General features: G+C 43.0%; 1 protein-coding gene across 2 annotated transcripts in view; it reads right to left on the bottom strand.

Moving 5' to 3' along the window:
• PRR29 (proline rich 29) overlaps positions 1-18,382 on the bottom strand; it is a 566,376-nt gene that overhangs the window by 422,918 nt on the left and 125,076 nt on the right. For both annotated transcript variants that reach the window (XM_069634035.1, XM_069634036.1), the window contains exon 2: positions 17,118-17,208. In XM_069634035.1, the coding sequence (XP_069490136.1) occupies positions 17,118-17,208 (91 nt within the window). The remainder of the gene's footprint in view (positions 1-17,117; positions 17,209-18,382) is intronic.

Below are 18,382 nucleotides of genomic sequence, written 5' to 3' on the forward strand. Positions count from 1 at the left end.
GATTCCCGCGTACCCCTGTGATGCACGTTCCCTGGCCTATCGCGTGTTCTACTTCACGCGTCCCCCTGTAATACACGTTCCCTGGCCCATCGCGTGTTGAACTTCCCGCTACCCCTGTAATACACGCACCCTGGCTGTTCGCGTGTGATGATTCCCGCGTACCCCTGTGATGCACGTTCCCTGGCCTATCGCGTGTTCTACTTCACGCGTCCCCCTGTGATACACGTTCCCTGGCCCATCGCGTGTTGTACTTCCCGCTACCCCTGTAATACACGCACCCTGGCTGTTCGCGTGTGATGATTCCCGCGTACCCCTGTGATTCACGTTCCCTGCCTAGTCGCGTGTAGTACTTCCCGCGTACTCCTGATTTGGAGATTGCCCGCTTTGCTTTCCTTGTTTGCCTGCCCTGTGAAGTGGTCCGGGGTTAGCGCAGCCCTTAGCGATGATTTAGCGCTTTTGATGGCTTTTCCGTGCGCGAGGGCGTTCTTGGGGGCGTTACTGGCGCTGCTGCAGGCTCGCTGCGATTCTCTGCGCCACGGCTGTTTTGGGAGCTTGAAATCCATGAATACGCTGTGCGCGGAAATCTGTTTTAGCGCACGTGCCTGGCGCAGACTATCGCAGGCGCACGCTGTGCGCCAGCCGCGTGCGCTACTTGTGCGCTGGATTCTATGAATTACCCTGAGAGTGTCAATGGACCTCATGTCTAGTGGGTAAAATGCTTTCCACAGACGAGGTGCTGTCTTTTCTGCTATATCCGCGTCTCACCTCCATGTACCATGACTAACCTGATCTATGGGCCCTGCTAAATCACAGTCCTCTGGCTCCTCCACACCAGCACTGGTAGCACACTACACCAAATGGCACCCGAGAGATGAAACCAGTGAGAGAGGGGAGAGAAAGATGGCTGCCCACCAACCATCAGTGATGGACATCACGTCACCACGCTCCTAGTGTAGCTGGCAACACAGAGAAACAACAACCTGACTAATTCACCGCTGAGTTTCCAAATATCTTGGAGAGGGGTTGGTTGCCACTGACAGCGCAATGTGTGTACTTCATGATCACCACCATTGCTCAAATGGCGTCTTTCCCTGCGACAAACTTGGAAAAAAAAATAATTCTGTTAGGTGGTGAAGATATTAATAAAGGTAGGCTGCAATTGGGTAGTTTGGGGAAACATTTTTCAAATCAACAATTACGGCTTCCCAGAAAATCCATGAAGTGAAGAAAAAAAAATGTCCCAAAATGCAAATTACTATTTTAAAGATGCAAAGTGTTTGTCACTGCAAAATAACTATTGAAAGATGGGCACTAGTTTTGCCTCGCTCCCAGACAGCTTCCTTAGAGGCAGTCATCCAAGATGGCTGCCTCCATGGAAGAGCTCACACAAAATCAAAGGGTCCTGAGATGGGCAGAAATTGGTGGGATTAGCCATAGAAATTACATTGGCTAGGGGCAGGGAATGGGAGGTATTGCAACTGGGTATCCCTCTTTAAATGTAATCTCCATTGGAAAAGCAATACAGACCCTCATTCAAATCCCATATTTGAAGCTCTTATTTTAAAGACAATAGTTTCTGCTTTAAAGGTAGCACTTTCAGTACCACCTAATAGCCCAAACTAAAAAGAATGCAAAAAGAACATGTTAAGGAATAAATGTAAATGTGCTGGCTTTTTCATTTTTGTAGAGGCTTGTTTTATGCCCAGTCTGTGCCCCCTTGCAGTGTTATGCGGCCATGTAAACCTCCAGAAAATAAGATTGGTGGTGAAAGGGAAAGGAAGAAAAAACAAGCATTGTACACTACTGACTTCAGTGGCTCCACCTCGCAGCCCCACTCAGAATGAATTGCACAACATCTTACAAGAGACTGAGGGTGAAGCCGAGCCTGTGCTGTACCCCCAGGCTACCACACTCAAAGTGGCTAGAAGAAAAAAGAAGAATCGGAAATTGGCTTCTTATTCTGCAGCCTCCCATTGGCTAAAGAGAAGTTATTCAGGGTGAAGTCAGGAGGCCTGTATGCCCCAGTTCTGCCAAGTGGCCCCAGTAAAACGGTGCCCCGAAAAATAAAATGGCTATAAACGGAAATGTTATTCGTGAGGCACTGGGAGTTATGTTGTGTTGAAAAGCAGGCACGCTGAAGCATAATAACCTCTTTAACGTAGCTGGATGTCCCAAACCCAGGCATACTACCAGTATATTAACCCCCCTGCAAGCAAGAGTGAAGGCAACACACAATTTCCCATATTGGGCAAAGTGTTTCTTTCACACGTGACCTGAAAATAATATATAATAATAAGAAATGTGAAGAGCTGTGTCCCGGGGCCAATCACGCAGGTTATGGCGTGCAATAGCAAAGAAAAAGAAAAGCCTGTGGCCTGACAATATTCCCTGAGGCCTGGCAGGATAATGACAAAAGTTAAAGTACCAGGGTACATCTATTTACAACCTTTTTCCTAACCTGGGACATTTAGGTTACCACAAAGTCAAGATGCTGCCAACATCACACACTGCCCCAGACCGACAGTGTCTCTCATCACTGTACACCCCATGGTAGAGCCAGTCCTGCATCACCACCCAGAAAGGGGATTTACAGAAAGTAGGAAGCTTTCCTGGCCCAACCAGCCAGTGCTACCACCAGGGCAGTCCCACCTGCAGAGCTGTGCTACACATCAAGAAACCAGGTTTGCAAGTGGCACACATGCTTCTATTTATTTTCCAGTTTATATATTTGTTGGCCCTTAATATGTTTTGTTTTGTTTTTTCTGCTTGCCCTTTTCCTGACATGGAACACCTATCATTTTAATATGCTGACTCTTAAAACTAAGTACGTGGATAAGAAAACCGAGAAGTGCTGGAACTTTCTGAGAAAGCATGCTGACGGTTGATTCATGATATATGTGCACACTCTTAGCACAACACCTTAGATGTAGTGACATTTCTTAGTATCTGATTATTGACTTTAGGAACTGAGTTATAATTACATTTATTGTTGTATTTATACAGTGATTGGGCACTATGTTATGGTAACAAAAATGTGTATTTGCTTATCATGTTAATACCATCAATTTATACATACTGTTACATTCCAAGTAAGTTGGCGCTCATCCTGCAACAATCCTAGTTTAGGTAGGGGGTAGATATTAATGTATTTATTTTATATAAAGGTTATCCATTTTAAATTCATACTCTGTGCAGGAGTTTTTATTGACTATTCTTTGACTGCCTTTCAAATGCCAGCAATAGATAAATGTTAATTTTGTTCCTTTTCCTATCCAGCTGAGGATTGTGGGAGTATGTTCCATTCTCTCGCTCCCGGTCGAGGTACTACATTCTCATAGGTATTGATACTTGTTACAACATTGACTAGGCCTGGACCCTGATCTAATAGTGAATTTAGGTATGCTTACAGGTGAACCTATCTCCTAACATTGACCGGAAGGTTCCCAATGTATCCTCAGATCCTCGTAAATCCTGTTCTGGTTGCCTTGCACCAATCTACTCTACAAAGAGGGTTACACGCAAATCAGTAGTATCACCAGAGCTGTTTCATAACTCAGCTGTGCTCTATGAACTGAAATCAAGGTGAAATAAAGGTACTGGCAGCCAAGAATCTGAATTCCAGTTCAATTTTGATAACCAAGCCTCTTTCATTCCATAGATATACAGCTTGACCTACAAAGCCCACTTTCACTTCCATCTTCTGATACACATTTTTTAAAATGTTATTTAATTTCATTGTTTAAAGCGCGTACCTAGTTTGAGAGCAGGAGAGTGCTGTACATAGTGTGGGTAGCCAGCCTTTGGGCTAGCATCTTTTAACAGTAGCACAGTACTGTCAGGTCTGTACATCAGTATGTGCATCCATTAGAATGAGTCCTTGGTCAGGTGTTGAAAGAGCCATGTTTTGAGAGATTTGCGAAATTGGAGAACTGCAGGGGCATTCCGAGCTGACACCGGGATCGAGTTCCAGAGAGTGAGTGCATGATAAGAGAAGGATTGTTTGTGGGGCCACTCTTTACGGATGATTTGCTGTGTGAGAAGCATGTGCCACCAGATATGTGGATCTTAGCCAGCAGGTACACTGGTGTGCTCCTCCTGAGTGCTTTGTAGATGATACATACAGTCTTGAACTGTATCCTGTCTTGGAATGGAGGCCAATGTAGTTTGCATAGGATGGGAGTAATTCAGTCAGATTTCCATGCTCTCGCAGTAAGATGTGCTGCAGCACGGTTGACTGGTTTTAGGGGAGACAAGTGAGCAGCTGGGAGCACTGTCAAGAGAGTATTTCCCCCATCGATGTGCAAGACCACAAGGGCCTGCACTAAATCCGGAAGTCCTGTGGCGGGATGAAGGGTTTGATTTTTTGAATGGTAGAGATTCTGAGCCATGCTATTTGGGCCTTCTTGCCTATGTGTTTCTGGAAGTAAAAATGTAGCTGAGTCTTAGAGTTGTGGATAAATCATTCTAGGTGCATAACATTGAACCATTGTTGGACAAGTTGCTTTTTAATGGGGGAACTGATGAGGACAAATTCAGTCTTGAATGGATTTAGTTTGAGGTAGGCAGTCGACATCCAGGACTGGATGATGGCTAGGTAATCACGTAGACGAATAATGTCCTACACTCACTTGAGTATCTTCTGCGTGTTGGTGGATGGCTATATTGGAATTTTGAGGAGAGTGCCCAGAGGCCTCATGTAAAGATTAAAAAGTACTGGTGAGAAGATGGAGCATTGGGGGACTCCTCAGGAGACATGGAGTTGGCTAGAATGCAACAAGTTCATCTGGCTAGCCTGGTTTCTTCCTGAGAGGTAATCCAATTCAGGACAGTGCAAGAGAATCCCATCTTGTCAGCAAGGAGAAAGAGAGAAGGATACAGTGGTTGATGGTGTCAAATGCAGACTAGAAGTCAAGGAGGCATGAGTCACCCTTATCCATGCTTTGGAGAGCATCATCCACCACATGGATGGTGGCCATCTCAATGATACATTGTGGGCAAAACCCTGACTGATAGTCATTTAGGAGGTAGAGTTGTTAGATTATGGTGAGTAGTTGTGTAGCAACTACTTTTTCCAAGATTTTACCAATAAACGGCAGGTTCGTAATCAGCAGGTCGTCTGGATCTAGGGTTGATTTTTTCAAAAGTGGTTGGATGAGACCAGTCTTGAGGGTGTCCGGGAATGATCCTTCTGTGAGGGAGGCATTGATGATGCTGACAAATCTTCCCAAAACAGAAAACTACCTATAATATATACAATGTGATACAAGCTGTAATCCTAAGAATGCTGGGCAATTGTGATGGCCTGTACATTGCCCTCTCAATAAAAAGAAATAATAATAATTGGTCCTATCCAATGTGCAAATAACAAAATGGAAGGTCTATTAATCCAAGCATTTTTGCTCACATTTTTCAACTCGATTTTCCCCCCGAAAAAAGATGGACAGTCAGTTGGAGGGCATCTAGAGGCAATGGGGAGGCATGGGATGGGGTCAGCCCCCACTTTCTATAAAAAATGAACACACAAATTTGATCTAAAATGGTTAGACAAAAAGAACATCCATCGACAAACCTCAAATGTAACAGCAAGACTCATTTTGCTGTCAAAGCTAAAGACAACAAACATCATGAGAGCACTGTATAATCCATGCTGGCAGCCAATTAAAGACATAATCCAGCTGAAGGTGATCTCTCTGACTCGCACAATGTAGTGCAAGCAAAGTCAGAATTATCTGACATACTGCTTCAAACACTAGTATATAGGTCTCTGATAAACCCAAGATCACCATTCTCCACATATAACAAGGAGCCATACAATACAATGACCACTACTTGGAAACAATGTACGAGCAGATTTCAAAGTCTTACAAGACCCACAATCCTACCCAAAACCCATTCCTCGAACAGGTACTGCTTCCAAACCAATGTACCTAATGAACAAATAGAGAGCGATGCTCTTCTCAGATGAAATGATGTCAACCGTGGTTGCCTGTGAAGGATTATCTTATCCCTTGACCCACCTACTTCTTGGCCCCACTTTTTGCTAACCTTCCTTGTTCCTTGAAGGAATTGCATTTGCATATTTGGCATTTTACAAATTAACAATATAATACAATTAAAATAAAACAAAATGCATTCTAACAAACAGCATCCATATGTTATTTATATAGCTCAATTTGTTTACAGTAAGTAAAAAAAACTGTTAAATGCTAAGATCAGCACAGGGAAGTGAGTAATGATACAGTGGAGAGCAAACACGTATATTTTAACCACTGAATGAACACACTTCGGGGACATCACTAAAATAATTTGTTTTAAGTGTCGGACCGTAGGACATCCAGAATACACCCCCTTCCAACACTAGCGAGTACTTGGGCTGGAGGGAGGTGGAGTTGGATCTTCTAGTGAGGCCCCCTAGCCGTTTTACTCATTCCACACATGCTCAGATAATCTGCAATCGTCAGAGTGCATGTCTTTTGCTGATGCACTCTAGCAAAGAACTGTGACTTCCTAATGGGCACTCTCCAGCTACAGACCTTGCAGTTCACCTGCAAGTGACTTGCCCAGTCAAGATATAAAATGACTTGCAAAGTCAAGATATAAAATAGCTAAGATGGATGACAACTTCCATTGCCTTCTCAGTGACACACATATCTTGCATACATGTTGAAGTGCAGGGCATCCTGCCCCTGTGTAGCATCTGAGAAGAGAGACATCAATAAAACCCTCCCCAGCTAGCTTATAAAAGAATTATGCATTAGACACTCAAGTCAAATACAAAGGTAATGAGCAGCATACCATGCTTTGACAAGCAGATAAAATGGTACAGTAAACAGAATTACAGGATAAACAATCATTTACTGGCATAATTTACTAAAACCAGTCATTTAGCATCTTACAGCCATTAACAAAGCCAGCATTCCCCAACCTTGGCAGGAAAGGAAGCAGAGTTATACAAGGCCACTGTCCTTAAAAACTTGCCATTTACACCCACATGACTTCTAAGCGCTCTTGCTCCCCAAATACATTGGGTAAATGCAAACACTACCACCTCACTAGCGGTGCTGTGGGCCAACTCCAGGGCATCTTGCACAAAGTTTATACTGTGACCCTTAAGTAGGGGCTTCAATCATTTGCTCCTTATGGCAGAATAGATTGGGCAAAGGAATTAAACATGGGCATTTGCTTCAGTCGAATCAGGACAGTGGCACTCACAGAAGTCCTGACTCTTCCAACTACCAACTACCACACCTAGGGCTGAGAGTCTATAAGGAACGTACACACATAAGGTCAGCCCAGCTTGGCTGCAGAGCTTCGCTGCGCTGACCAGTCTACATCCTCGACAAGGAGGAGGACTACAGGTACCCCAGAGGTGTGGTACCCTTTTGCTGGCTGTACAGGCCAGATTAAAGGAGCACCACATCAGAATACTTCGGGGTTCACTTTCATGTGAGTGTATCTTTGCCAGGTAGAGCAAGAGGGTAACAGCAGAGGAGAAGAAAAACTTTTTTTTAATTCTTGGATAGGGCAAGATAGGTGTGTGTGAGGTTAGATGAGATCAAGTGGGTTGGAAGAATTGGTGTTTTTGGTGGAGTGAATTAATTGTTCAATGTCGTATGTTTTTACCGAGTTTTTTATTTTAGAGGTGTGTCTCCTGAACCTGCATATCCATTGTAAGGATAGTCTTGATACCCTTCAGGTTGCTTGTTTAATTAGCAGGAGAGGTGGCATCTTATGGTAAGACGACCTGCAGATAGCTTTCTGGAGTGTACCCTTGGTAACCCTTTAGTTTGTATTGATTGTGCAGACGGAGCCTGTGCCTCGCTTTTTCTTGGTTAATCAAAGTAATGGAAGGTATCTTCCTGTAGTTAGGAAAAGACAGCACTTCAGTCAAAAGAGTTGTACTATTAATGAAAAAAGCGATACAACGGTGTTGTAATGGAAAACATTGCACTCCTTTTTATGCTTGTGTAAAGGAGAAATCTCAGAGAAGTAAAGAGGATTTGTGGCCGGCGTGTGTTTTGATAAATATGCGGTCATTAGTGTATGCCTCAGGAGTGTATGATTAGCGAGACGGTTGTGGTGAAGGCAAGTAAGGAGAGTGAGTGTGGGAAATTATTTTAAAGAAAAGGGAAAGGAAAGGGGATCTTTAGTGGGTAGTGATTGTTTGTGCTGTGGGTTTGGTTCTTGGGGTTTATATTGTGATTTTTGAAAACGTGTTTGTGTTACATTGGTCTTGAGTATGGAAACTGCATTGAATCATTTAGGTCAGGTGCTGCACAGATATAAGTTGAAGATTTTAAAATACCATCGAGAATGGTTGAGGGAAACGAAAGGAAACATGCTTAATTCCTGGATTAACGAAGGTCTTATGATAAGGGTATGTTGGAGAACGTGTGTACTTTCCTAGTAACTAAGTAAAAAAGTTCAAAATTGCAGAATAGATTGAATATCTTGGAGTTATGAGGTTGTATGAGAAGGACGGGAAGACCCATACAACTGTTGAAGAGGAGACAGAAAGAAGGGTGTAGGCATTTCTTCTGCACTGCCCGCCCCCATTTAGGTGCTATCCTTTGTCGCCTGCAGAATTTGAACCTCCATACTCTGCGCTTACCACGCCAGAGGTTACAAGGCGGACAGGGGTAACACCTCTGTCAGCTCCAATCCTCGAAAGATGGGATCATGAAGGGAGCAGGAGGATAACACCTTCATTCATGAAAGCTATTGATGGGTGTCAAATGGAATGTGGAATGAGAAAAGTCTATTTGACATTCAGACCAGCACCAAAATTGGAGCTGAAGGAAGAAGAGCAGGAGAGAACTGTAAGAGCAAGGAGCGATGAAGGGTTCAGAAGGGAGGAGGTGCCCTCCGTCACTAGAATAGAAGATAGATTGCAAGTGGTGGTAGAGAGGCAGGAACAACGGAAACGGGAAGAAGCAGTAAGGTTATTGGAGAATGAAGTAATGTGGTTACAACAGAGCAAGAGTGAAGAACAGGAAGAAGGTAATAGACAAGGTAAGGAAATCAAGGAAGGAAGATGGAGGCATGGTCAAATCCTCATTAAGATACAATAGATAAATCAGTTATAAATGGAGTAAATTTGTTATTTGGATGAAGGACGTGCCATCACAGGTACGGAATCAGAACAAGGAGAAAGAGAAGTGGCATGCTACATGGGGTTGTTGAAAAGTGTAGGAGCAGCACCCATTAAATTAAAAACAGGAACAATATTGCCAGGAGTTAGGCAATACCCCATGTCTAGGGAGGCAGACGAAGGGATTTTTGAGACCATTATGGCATTGTTAAAGCAAGGCATTATACAACCATCTGTATCCCCATGTAATATGGCCATCTACACTGTGAAAAAAGCATAGAAGTACAGTTGGAGAATGGTCCAGGATTTGAGACCGCTGAACAACATTGTTGAACCACAGTTTCCAGCGGTACCAAATCCTGCCACCATTCTCTGTAACATCCCTACTCGGTTGACCCATTCTACAGTAATAGATTTTAAAAAATGCCTTTTTCTCTGTCCCCTTAAACCCCGATTCCTAGTACCTCACAGCGTTTATGTATGGTGGGCAGCAATTTGAGCACACAAGGTTACCCTTGGGGTACTGTGAATCCATGAGTGTTTTTAACAGGGTCTTTCAAATGGATTTGCCAAGTACCTCAATTCAGTACATGGACAATTTATTGGTCTGTAGTGCTTCAGATGAGCAGTATCGAGTAGCCTCAATCAAGCTCATCACCCTGTTCACAGAGAAGGGGTACAAAGTAGACAAAGATAAATTACAGTATTGCCAGACAGAGGTAGTATGTTTGGGACAAGTAATACTGTCTGCAGGGAGAAAGGTGATGCCTGAAGGAGTCACCGCAGTCCAGAATACACCTCAGTCAGTTATGGTAAAACAGATGCAGTAGTTTCTGGGGTTCTGTAACTATTGTAGTTCCTGGATTTTTGACTACTCTAGTTATATGAGGCCCTTACTTCAAGCGCTTAAGGAAGCAAAGAAGGAGAAGGGGGTGATAAGATGGTCAGAGGAAATGAGAACATGTTTTTGGGAACTCAAGATTGCGATAAGTAATGCTCCACTTGTGGAAAGGTAATTACAGCAGTCCTGGCTCAAAAACCATCATTAGATTAAAAGTTGTTGACTTACTACAGCTGGCTTTTGGATTCAGTTATGCAAGATCAGTTCCTGTGTGAACAAGCTCTCACGGCAGCAGATTTTGCAATACAAAAGTATTCAACCATTACTATGGGCTGCCCAGTGACCTATGTGGGGCATGCAGTTTTTGCTATCTTGGAAAAGTCTAAGTCCAATTTGACAACCCAAAGAGTATCAGGATATGAAGTTATTCTGTCAAATGCTTCCATGCATCTGGTAAGGTGTCACCTAGTCAATCCGGCAGCATTCTTAGCTGAACCAGTGAAACCTAACGACATTGTCCACGACTGTGCAACTTGTGAGGGAGAAGAAAAAGAGATGAGGAATGTTAAGGAGGATGGCTTGGAAGAAGGCGAGGTACTCTTTGTTGACGGGTCATCAACAATTGATCAGGGCACTAGTGAGAGGCACACAGGCACCACCGTTGTATGTCGTTTGGATGGGAAACACTGGGTTGGAGTGAAGAAACAACTGCCTTCCCATTACTCTGCACAAGCGGCAGAACTAGTGGCACTCATTGAGGTGCTAGAGATGAGTAAGAGGAAAGCAGTCACTATCTTCTCTGACTATGTGGATGACACCTCCACAGTACATTCTGGGTTATCTAGATGGAAGAAAATAGGGTTTAGAAGATCAAATGGGACCCCAGTACATCATGCCATGCTGCTATCCTGCCTAATCGAAGCTCTAACATTGCCCATTAGAGGTAGGAATAGTGAAGTGTGCTGCCCATACTAATAGAACTGATTTAATAGCATTTGGTAATGATGCTGCAGACAGAGTGGCAAAGGAAGCAGCATACTTGCCCTTTTCAGAACCTACGAAAATGGAAATGGTGTCCCAACAGGTACAATTGCCAGTCCCATATACTGCAGTCCCCCTTTGCGGAGGACGCGGACCGGAGACTACAGGCAGAAAAGCTGCAGCTGCATCTAAGTAAGTGCTATTTATTTATTTTTTTAAATAAGCACTAGCTGCGGGTTTTTTTCTAAGCTTCAAAAACGTTGTATTTATGTTTGCGGTCGCTTTTGAAGCGACCGCAAACATAAATACAACGTTATTGTGTTTGAAAACACTGCAGTTTTTCTTTCTAAGTTTCTCAGGCTCCTCCGAGCCTGAGAAACTTAGAAAGAAAAACTGCAGCGTTTTCAAACACAACCGCATTGTGTTTCTGCCTAAATCTGCTTTCCCATTTGGGAACGGAGGCTTACCGAGATGCAGCTGCAGCTTTTCTGCCTGTAGTCTCCGGTCCCTGTCCTCCGCGTACAGCACCAATGAAGGAAAATCCACCCAGTGGTAGCTTTTGTTTACTACAGCTGGCTGGCTTTTCCTTCATTAGTGCTGCAAAAGCCAAAGCAAGCACAGCAGCGGGCATCCATTTCACAAAATGGATGCCCCCATGTGCTTTCTTTGAGCTCGATTTGCTCAAAATTTTAATATTGCCTATCTATTTTTGAAATAACATTTTTTGGGCGAACCATCCCTTTAATGCAACTTGTACAGTAAGAGCCTGCCATCCTCACTGCTTCCTCCACACCCACTTAGTAGCCAGTGCCTGCTTACCACTCTCAGGTCATCCTAGCCTGTCATTTGCTCCAACAGAACTGCGACATCCAGAATGCAACTCATCCTGCAAAATTTCAAATGTAAAGAAAGAAAGCACTTCCAGGGTAATGCCGACAATGGCAACATTTGGCCAACAGTCTCTCACCACACCTGCCTCCCAGCAAATCAATGAGAAAAGCTTTCTCGTTTTTCCCCAATTAATTGTGCTACCCCATTTCAGGAGCCAGAGAATAAGAGGGATACCATGTATTTATGCACAACCCTCAGCCCTTGTGAAAGTGGCCTACTCTATTATTCATGTTGCAATTGTATCCATGTCGTTCTCATGGACCACATTGGTATGAATGATGTCTTGCATGTTTTCTCTGATGGAACGGATGAAGAAATGAAAACACCCATCATGAATTATTACAACTGATGCAGTGAGAGAGACACAGTGTAATTTCTCCAACCAAGAAACCTTTCCAGTGTGGGATGACTTTACTGGGAATGTACTGCCTCCAATTGTACATTCTGACAAATCAGGGCCCGCTGGAAAAGAACAACCAAACTCACCATAGCTTACAGGGCAACTGGCGGGTATCTATTACATAGTCAACCACAGTTTGAATACCAAAATGACAGCTGGGTTTACAAAAAAGACACTCACATATCACCTGACCCTACACATATGAGCCAATCCAAACCAAGAACACTTTCACGACCCAAATGCAGCAGGGTTCCCTAGACCCCACATTAGGAAAGAGAATCACGGTATCCAATCAGCCCTGGGCAAACTGCAGATCTGGGGTGTTCAAGTAGGAGTTGGAGAGGAGTGTTTGGAGAATAGTGGCAAGAAAGGTTGGAGGAGGAATTTGAAGGCTTTGGACTAGAAGCTTGCACTGAATGAGGAACACCACCATCTAGGATGAAGTTGTTTGTTGGTGGATGATTACCATCTTTGACGGGAATTCCTTGAGGGAAAGTGGACAGTGCTGGCCAAAGTTAACCCCTATGAGGTAGGTGGGTACTTACATCAAACTTGGGAGATAGGTGGTGATCAGGTGACCCCCTTAGAGCACAGGCATATTCCAAGGAGCAAGACTGAGCCAGGGCAGACATTAGTGGTGGGCAGAGAACATCGCAGTGCAGCATCACCGAGGGGCAGGGAGCATATGTAAGACCCTCCCAAATGAGGGAGACCCCTGGGTCAACGCCCCACGAACAGTGATGAGAACAGAGACCCAACCAAACCTCTGGCAACTGCCTCACAATCTGGACCACACCATAAGACTGTGCCAGGTGCTGTAGCTTCAATCCAAGGAACACCCCCGAGCAATCAGGCCCAGTGATGAATGTTCAGAAACACCTGAAAACCTGCAACTGAAGACAATGTACAGTGGAATCTGGGCAAGGCTTGGAGGTTAGCCCACTAGAGACATTTGTAAAGAGTCTTGATTTTGATTCATACATACTAATGAAGCCAGACGAGACCTACTATCCCGTGGTATACAATTCACTTTTGTTTTGAAGTAAGGAGTATAAACTTGTTCTAAATAATTGAGGAAGCAGAAGAGGAATGGGTTATGGGATCCAGCAGCAGGTCCCTCAGGGCAAGAGAAAGTGAACAAAATTGCATAACCTGTATACCAGCCCAACTGGCCATACCCTAGTGAGAGCTCTGGAGATTGGATTGGCAGCTTAGAACCCTAGGTCTTTGTACTGCCTGGGCCCAAAGAGCATGCACTCCCAGGCACGAGACCCGACCTCCATCAAGTGGCCTTTTTTTCTTTAAGCAAAGAGATTTGTTTTGTAAACCTACGGAACTTGTTTTTTGATGTTGCTGCATTTGAAAGAAAAGATCTCATAGGGCTCGTGTCTCCTGATATAATGTGGTCACCACCAGCTACAAACAGTGGATTACTGATTTTGTTTTTGTATCCAAGTAGGTAATTTGAGAACCTGGGAGGGGGCTGCATCTAGGAGAAGAACTCATGACTTACTTAATCCCCATGTTAAAATAAGGATGACCAGTACTCAATGTTGCTAGAGATTTGTCTAGTAGAGGGTGTTATCCCAACTGAGTTGAAGAAATCAATTTCAAATGACTTTCCATCACTGTCTGTGTAATGTTCTCACTCGACTTTGTGACACATGCAATGAGTTTAAGTTAGTATGTTGTAGTCCATTTAGATAACAAAAGAGAAAAAGTGTGCTTTGGACTGTATTATGAGGGTCGAGGAGGAGTGCAAAAGGAACCAGAAAAGCACTCCTGGATTTGTAAGCACAGTTGAGTCAGGCTGCGAAGTAGAAGTCAGAGGGCACGTGGACTGGAAAAGCGCTTCTAGATCAGTATATCTGATTAAAATTTGAAGAGCCGCTCACTGCAACAAAGCCTATGATAAAGGCCATGGCTGCAGTTGTGGCAGGCTGTGAATGGCAAAGCACAAGAAGTGCTCCTGGATTTTTAGTTTGGGCTTGCAACACCTATAAACCACCACAGACGGGGATAAACAGCGTATGAGGAGGGGCACACAGCTTGTAGGCATTGTTTGGTTATTTGCCCACCCAATGCCCATAGCCATACTAATCCCTATGGTCATTCCCATCCAGTTCTTGCCCCTCCTGGCCGAAAACATCTCCTCAGGGGAACTGTTTGAGATTGTTTTAATCAAGCCTTGCTATCAAACTTTGCACTTGATGTCCCTTCCAGTGTTTTTTCAAAGCTGTCTTTGGAGAGTTAATGACTTAATTGGAGTTGTAAACCTGCTACTTCACTGAAGTCCTGTTAAAACAAGCACTAGCAAAGCCAATAGTTTTGGCTTGTTTATATGTATTAGGCATTTGTCAGGCACTGCTACTAGATGCCTGGGTACTCGCACCATTTTCTCATCTGCTACCATCAATGGCCAGTTAATACCACTATGGCTGTGCCTGGCAAGTCTCTTTCCCATGCCTACACAGAAGCCCAAACTGTTGTCATTGCCAAAGCTTGTTTTACCTACCTCCTTCAGCTTCATATTTGGCAAAACACGTGGTAAAGGACATGTCTACCGTTGTGGCTGTTTGGGTGGGCTGTGGAGCGCAAAGTTGGCACTTGTGGCAGGTACAAGGATTGCGATAGGAAGTTTGTGGCTTTTCATCACAGGCAGAGCGTCACTTTCCTCCCTCACCCTGTTTCTCTGCCTGAGTAGAGGACCAACTTATATGGAAGGAATCTCAACATCTAGGCCATCACATTGCCCCTCGCACCACCTGACTCACTAGACGTCACCTGCCCCTCTACTCCTCACCACAGCTGTAGCCCTTTTATCCTAATCCCCTGTTATTACCTCTGAAAAGTGCCCATTATGCTTATTTATTGTTAAGAAGGAGGAAGAAGGAGGAAGAAGGAGGAAGGAGGAGGAAGGAGGAGGAAGGAGGAGGAAGGAGGAAGAGAAAATAATCATTGGCGAGCCTCATTTCAATTATACTTCAGCTTCTGCTCAGCTCCGACATGCAGATCCTACACATTGGCTTTTGTGAGTGCTAAAGGCTTTTAGGTTGTGATAATGCATTCTGGTTATATTTAGTACTTGTATTATATTTTTTGGTATTGAAGCTTCTGGCAAATATGCAGCTCTTAAAAAATGTAAAAAAGAAGAACAAGAAAGGTCTAATATTGAACTCAAACTTATGGCATGGTAATACCATATATAGTAATACCATAGATACAATGCCCATACGAGGAAATGTTAAAGAGAAGACAAAATAAAAAACAGAACAGAAAAGTATATGTTCCCCACAAAATGGACCAAGTTAACAAGAGATTTAAAAATGTTTCTGAAAAAGTTGTCCAATTTTATACTCAGAATTTCATTTACTAAAGTTGTTTACACATTCAGAAAACAGAAAATGTAAACGACAAAAAAACCTTAAGTGCAGATGGTTATGTTCCCACCTGAATAGTTTGGAAGGTTTGTTAAAACGACACTTGCTCTCTTGCTAAGTATTACATTTTTATTGTATTCATAATTAGATCTGGGGTGAGGATTTGTTTAATGTTGGAATATTGTTTATATTGTCTGTGTAATTTCTTGGGTATGACTTCATTCTATTCTATTTTCGTTTTCCTGTGTCTTACAGCGCCAAGAAACTGGTTTATCGAATACTTGTTTGCACTCATTAAATATTGGTTACTTTCACACCTACATTCCCCATTGGACGGCTAGAGGTAATTTCCCCTATCTAATCTCAGCATTCAAACACCTCAATGTTGCAGGGTGTTTTCAGAAGTCAGCTAGGGTTCTTTCACACAAACTATGCTAGAAACCTTAAACCAATGGTCAATTTTTGTTCATATTGCAAGGGCTGGATAGTGTTTTCCTTTTTTCTATAGCTCATAAATGGGTGTCTATAATCATGGTTCAGTCATTTAAGTTAGCTATGGTCACACACCATTTCTTTCTCAATACTGTGTCAGAATATGTTTTAAAATCCCAAATAATTGTTCTTTGCAAATTCTGCATAATAAGATATTGTTAGATGGCCTGCAGTAAACCTATGTAAGATCCCGATATAGGAAATGATCATATTTTGAGATTCACGGCTTGGGACCTATTTTTTTTAATTAGCTCAGCCTCAGGGCCTACATATGAGAGGAGGGGCAATCCACAGGGTATGCCCGATTATTAAACTCTTCGCCATTCCATATTTTCCAGAAAAAGCTATGGTTACATCTCTGAAACTTGGCAATCATTTCCTTGGATTTATGACAACTCACGTTCAAGTACTTTTGCCGGTAATATTGGCATCAAGTTTTATAGCCCTATATGAGTGTGGTTAAGTAGGATGGTGTACGCCACATATTGTACTCGTTTTTGTAGAATGTTCCCAACTTTAGAAGCAAATCCTTGATCATATCATAGCTCGCCATACATCTTGGATATCATAGTTACAGGGGTGCAATAATGCTAGTCATTCACATACACTTCTGAACTCAATTCAAGACACAAATTGATTAGGGATCTAAATGCCAGACCCCCTCTTGGCTCCAAATGCCACATACATCATATATTCACCATGACCTTTCTTCGGTCACATTTCCACATTCCACTCACCTCCTACCTTCCTGGACCCTCTTTTCCTTCTAATCACTTATCACTTGGAAGTGACTTTGTGTTACCATGTAGCATGCAGAAGACCACCAAAGAATAGATGAAGACATAAAGGAATAAAAATAGACTTGCATAGTAAATGCCTCTTAATTTTGCTGCTAACGTAAACAATGTTATCTCATGAAATGACTCCATTACATGTTCTTTGACATCATAGCTGCTTCTTTCCCTAGATGGCCCAACCTTCAACCTTCTGCCTTAATGCCAATAAGCTAGCAAACTTGCCACTCAATACAAAATCACTCACCTTCCTTTGCACGACCAGCTCTGATTGGTTGCGAGAGAGGAGTGAACGCCCCTGGTAATTGCTGTATTATTGTTGTCGGTTGTTGAGGAATCTGGAAAATAAAAGCGAAACAACAAATATTGTTTCAAAAACAACAAAAAAGACAGACAGAAGTACAACAAAATCTAACTCCCCATGGTGACTGAGTAACCTGCAATAGACTAAAAGATGCATTGTCTCCTTGCAACTGAGCACAACGCATCATATCACTGGGTACTGCGAATAATGCATTCTTTGATTATTGAAATTTAATTAGTGTTCGTTTCCATGATTGTGCCTCTACGTGCTATAAATATGCGGTTAACCAAACCCTCAAACAACCATTACTTTGATAGATGTTATGCTGCTCTTATTTTCCAGAAAGGAGTTCATGTTTTTGCTGATTCCACCCAAGAAAGCCTTTGCCCCCAGAAAGATATGTTTGAATGTCAGACCTACTGCTCGATGCTGATCGCTGAACCCTCTGTAAAAGGTACTCCGGAGTGTCCATATGTAATGCGTTAAACATACTTTGGACATTATATTAAATGTAAATAAGGACATTATATTAAATGTAAATAAGGGGATACTGGGAGACAAATCAGTTCATCACTGACCGCTGATACATGTTCACATATCTTTAAGCCATAGATCTATCTGACCCTTATATTTGAGAACTGTTGGGAGTTCCCCTACCAGTTTAGGTTAGGAAAAGGTGAACCTTAAAAAGCTCAACTAGAATCATGGTTTGAATCCTTAAAATAATCTCTAAAATGTATGACATCAGTAGGACCCCCGAAGGTGGTAGTCGCGCAGAGCTCTAAAACAACTGAATCAACCCATTCATGGTTCTAATTGGTTTGAACCCATTCAAAGCATGAAGGACCATTGGTCTGAATCAGATTGCAATTGAGGTGTCAACGGTTGTGGTCAGCTCCAGTAATAGCAGAATTGCTGCATTCCCACTGACCCCTGTGCTAAGGTTTGTGTCTCCATATATCAAACAACGCAGGCTCACATCCATGTTCTAAGCCGGAATAAAAATAAGAATACTGCCAGATGTTATTGTCTAGAAACCTCTGGAGTTGGGTCATCACTTTTTCCTCCCTGATCTTGGAAAAAAGATGTAAGCCCGTACTACTTCTGCAGGAGGTAGTTCATTATCTTGATGTTAAGGCAATGGGAACTGCAAGTAGCACAGGACCTTTGCTTACTGTACCTATGGGTGGGGGAACTTAACACCAGCA

Source organism: Ambystoma mexicanum, chromosome 13 (genome assembly GCF_040938575.1).
Source record: "Ambystoma mexicanum isolate Mex_15411 chromosome 13, UKY_AmexF1_1, whole genome shotgun sequence".
In the NCBI taxonomy this organism is placed as follows: domain Eukaryota; kingdom Metazoa; phylum Chordata; class Amphibia; order Caudata; family Ambystomatidae; genus Ambystoma; species Ambystoma mexicanum.